The 3,722-nt window shown below is 33.4% G+C and overlaps 1 protein-coding gene across 1 annotated transcript; it reads left to right on the top strand.

Annotated features, from left to right (window-relative positions):
* Positions 1–317: 317 nt before the first annotated feature.
* On the top strand, positions 318–2,872 carry LOC25484175 (probable indole-3-pyruvate monooxygenase YUCCA9). Its single transcript, XM_013612941.3, has 3 exons — positions 318–1,184; positions 1,476–1,847; positions 2,174–2,872. Exons 1-3 carry the CDS (start codon positions 519–521, stop codon positions 2,399–2,401), a joined length of 1,266 nt encoding a protein of 421 aa, XP_013468395.1. The 5' UTR covers positions 318–518; the 3' UTR covers positions 2,402–2,872.
* Positions 2,873–3,722: the final 850 nt, after the last annotated feature.

The following is a 3,722-nucleotide window of genomic DNA, read 5'->3' as shown; positions in this document are numbered from 1 at the left end:
TAAATCTAAAATGTCTATCCATGAAGCTTTTTATAGTAGTAAATTAGGCAACAACGTGGTGAAGAAAACTTTAAAAGGAAATAAAAAGTCCCCACCAAATTATTGCTAACTCTGGGCACAATATTTTATGCAGACCAACTTAAAAGGATCCAATATAATAATGACACAACATATAATAATGTCATAAAATATTCATTTATGAAAAATAAAAACTATACTAAAATTTCTAGTGATGCAAAACAAAGGAAAAAGCACATTAACTCTCCCCTTCATCATACACCTAAATCCTCTATTTAAGTCCCTCTACCCCCCTTCCCTCTCCATTCATTCCAAACTCACATGCTCAATTCTCAACCTTAGTTCCTCTCTCTCTTTCTCAACCTCCAAACCTTCTTCATTCAAATCAAACCTCTTCCAACTTTAACAAACAAAATATTTTCAACACTCTCGCCAGTACCTTCTGGTCGAACTCAGGATTATCAAACATTTTCTTCTGAAAACCCGAGAGTTAAAACAAAATGGAGAACTTGATTCGCCTAGTCGATAATGAAGAAGACGCAGTCTCACATCGTTGCATTTGGGTAAATGGTCCTATAATAGTAGGAGCAGGACCATCAGGTCTAGCAACAGCAGCATGTCTTAAGCAACAAGGAGTACCCTTCATGGTTCTTGAAAGATCAAATTGCATAGCTTCACTATGGCAAAAAAGAACATATGACAGATTAAAACTTCACCTCCCTAAACAATTCTGTCAACTACCTAACTTTCCATTCCCACAAGAATTTCCTGAATATCCAACAAAGAAACAGTTCATAAACTATCTTGAATCCTACGCGAAACACTTTGAAATCAACCCGCGATTCAACGAGTGTGTTCAATCTGCTAAATATGATGAGACTAATGGGTTGTGGAGAGTTGAGACTGTTTCCAATGGAAATGAAGTTGAGTATATTTGTAGGTCGCTTGTGGTTGCTACTGGTGAGAATGCAGAGTGTGTTGTGCCTTATATTGAAGGGTTAGGTGGTGAATTCAAGGGTGAAATTATTCATGCTTGTGATTATAAATCAGGTGAAAGTTTTAGAGGGAAGAAAGTTTTGGTTGTTGGTTGTGGTAATTCTGGAATGGAACTTTCTCTTGATCTTTGCAATCATAATGCATCACCTTCTATTGTTCTTCGTAGCTCGGTAAGTACTCGAAATGAGTCAATTTAGTCTCTGAAATAAACGTAACTATAAAAAATAATTTCTTAAAAATCTTTGACTACATAAGTTTTTTTGAGTTAATCAATTTAGTCTCTAAAATTGCTCTGAAAGAACTAATGTGGTCGAAGATTTTTAAGTTTGGCGAATAATTTGTGATTTTGTTTATTTCAAGTACTAAATTTGTAGACATTTTTTTGTTAAGAAAAATAATTTGAGTATGATGTATTTTATTTCTCGGTACTAATTAAGGTTGTTGTGTTTTTGGTTGAACAGGTTCATGTTTTGCCTAGAGAAGTTTTTGGGAAATCAACATTTGGATTGGCAGTTATGATGATGAAATGGTTACCAGTTTGGATAGTTGACAAGATTTTGTTGATTTTGGCTTGGTTAGTGTTTGGTAATATAGAGAAGTATGGTCTTAAAAGGCCATTGGAAGGTCCTTTGGAGCTTAAGAACACAAAGGGTAAGACCCCTGTTTTGGATATTGGAACCTTGGAGAAAATTAGATCTGGTCACATAAAAGTTGTGCCTGGAATTAAGAGGTTTACTAATGGCTATGTTGAACTTGTTAATGGTGAAAAGAATCAAGTTGATGCAGTTGTTCTTGCTACTGGATATCGTAGCAATGTCCCTTCTTGGCTTAAGGTGAGAAATTTAATTTTTATTTTTTTAATTTATTTTGTGTGTTTGTATAAATTTTTAAAAATTGGACCGAGCAGTTCAAAAGAGTTGAACCATGATTCATAGGTCTTGCAAATTTGATGTTTGGTTCGGTTTTGAAACCTTTTTTTTGGGTCTCATCGGATGTTTCTCTTTATTCTTCCAATACATAAAATATTTTTCTATCTTGTTTTGAAATTTTAGAAGCTTCTTTTTACCTTTTTCCCCTTTTGGAAGTTGAATTAGTAGTATTTTACTATTTTTGTGTGGAGCGAATAACTAATCTTATTTTGGTTCATTTTTGTGTGTAGGAAGGTGAATTTTTCTCCAAGAATGGATTTCCAAAGTCACCATTCCCTAATGGTTGGAAAGGAACTGTTGGACTTTATGCTGTTGGGTTTACAAAGAGAGGGCTCTCTGGTTCTTCATATGATGCTAAACAAATTGCTCAAGATATTGCTCAAGTTTGGAAACAAGAGATTAAGCAAAAGAAACACTGCACTAATGCTTGCAATAAACGTTGCATTTCCCAATTCTGAATTGCACAAATTGTTAACAACAAACATTAGGCATTAGCAGTTTTGTTTCTTTAGCTAGGAATTTGTTGGTGTATAAAAAAAAATTAACAATATTTTTGTAAAAAAGAAAAAGATACACAAATAATAGATAGCACATAAGGAGAATTGCTCTTCTCCAATCTGTTTTTGCTCATTTCCGCTGAGAAAATACACCTGCATGAGTTAACTCGTGCTGAGAATACATTTGCCTGAGGCAACTCACGCTCGACTATTTTGATGGGAATGAGCAAAAACAGATGGGGGAAGAGTAGTACTCGCACATAAGAGTTCGAGCCAGCCCTCTCCAGAGGCCCAAGTTTTGATTTTGTTCTTGTTTTTTGGGCCTTTCTTTTGAAAGACCAAGGATGATGAGGCTTTTCATAGTTTAACCAATTTTCATGTATTGACAACTTCAGCAATCAAGTTATATAATTTGATACAGTTTCAACTTTATCTTTATTTAGCAAACAAATTATGTTAGTGGATTAGAAGTGGAAATGTTTTTCTTTCATTATCAAATTTAGTATGCAAGGACGAATATGCATACAGTTGGTTATTTGTGCCCAAATTTTTGAGTTGCCGCCAACATTTTTTTATCAAATATAGAAATTCGAAACTTGATGAAAACAAAAACAGTAAAGGTCAATAACTGTTTTCTATATTTAGGCTTCATCTTAGATTTCTAAGCCCTTTTCTTTCTTTTCATTTGCTTTAGTGATTAGACTTTCCAACTATTCTAATTGAAGAATTTTCAACATAGACTTTCTCAACAAGTTGGTGAAGATTTAAAGTAGCTACTAGCTAGCCAACAAATTAATTGATCTCCTGGCTTAGTATCTAACATTAGATCTTCATGTGATGTGATATACGGTTCATTATCCTATATTCATAATCATATGACACAAATCAATGTTAGATGTTCTATCATACATTGTCATTTCTCAAAATAATAGAGGAGTACTTTTAAAATGAACAATTGAAAAAAATTGAGATAATTATTTCCGAGAATCAATTTCTAGAAGTTACTACTCCACCGTCCTAAAATATAAGCAAAAATTGATCAACAAAAGTTAATGTATTTCGTACAAATTTTTAACCAAATACATCAACTTTTGTTGATTAATTTTCGCTTATATTTTGGGATTGTGGGAGTATAAATTATAATGGCCCACATTTTCAATGTATGTGACCACTCTATCTTTCTTCACCTCTCTTGGCTATATGCCTATGATTCAAAATAGATTCCCAATAGTCAAAAGGTGATCATAGGAACAATTTGTAGGGCTATCTCCCTCTTAACTAA

Source organism: Medicago truncatula, chromosome 1, assembly GCF_003473485.1.
Source record: "Medicago truncatula cultivar Jemalong A17 chromosome 1, MtrunA17r5.0-ANR, whole genome shotgun sequence".
NCBI lineage: Eukaryota > Viridiplantae > Streptophyta > Magnoliopsida > Fabales > Fabaceae > Medicago > Medicago truncatula.
Note: the sequence above shows the minus strand (reverse complement) of the source record. Positions and strands in the feature narration are given on the sequence as shown.

Bases quoted from the DNA above. Each gene is read 5' to 3' on its own strand.
- LOC25484175 (XM_013612941.3), top strand. From the start codon at position 519: ATGGAGAACTTGATTCGCCTAGTCGATAATGAAGAAGACGCAGTCTCA. The intron at 1,185-1,475 runs GTAAGTACTCGA...TTGGTTGAACAG, and splicing joins CTATTGTTCTTCGTAGCTCG to GTTCATGTTTTGCCTAGAGA. The intron at 1,848-2,173 runs GTGAGAAATTTA...TTTTGTGTGTAG, and splicing joins ATGTCCCTTCTTGGCTTAAG to GAAGGTGAATTTTTCTCCAA.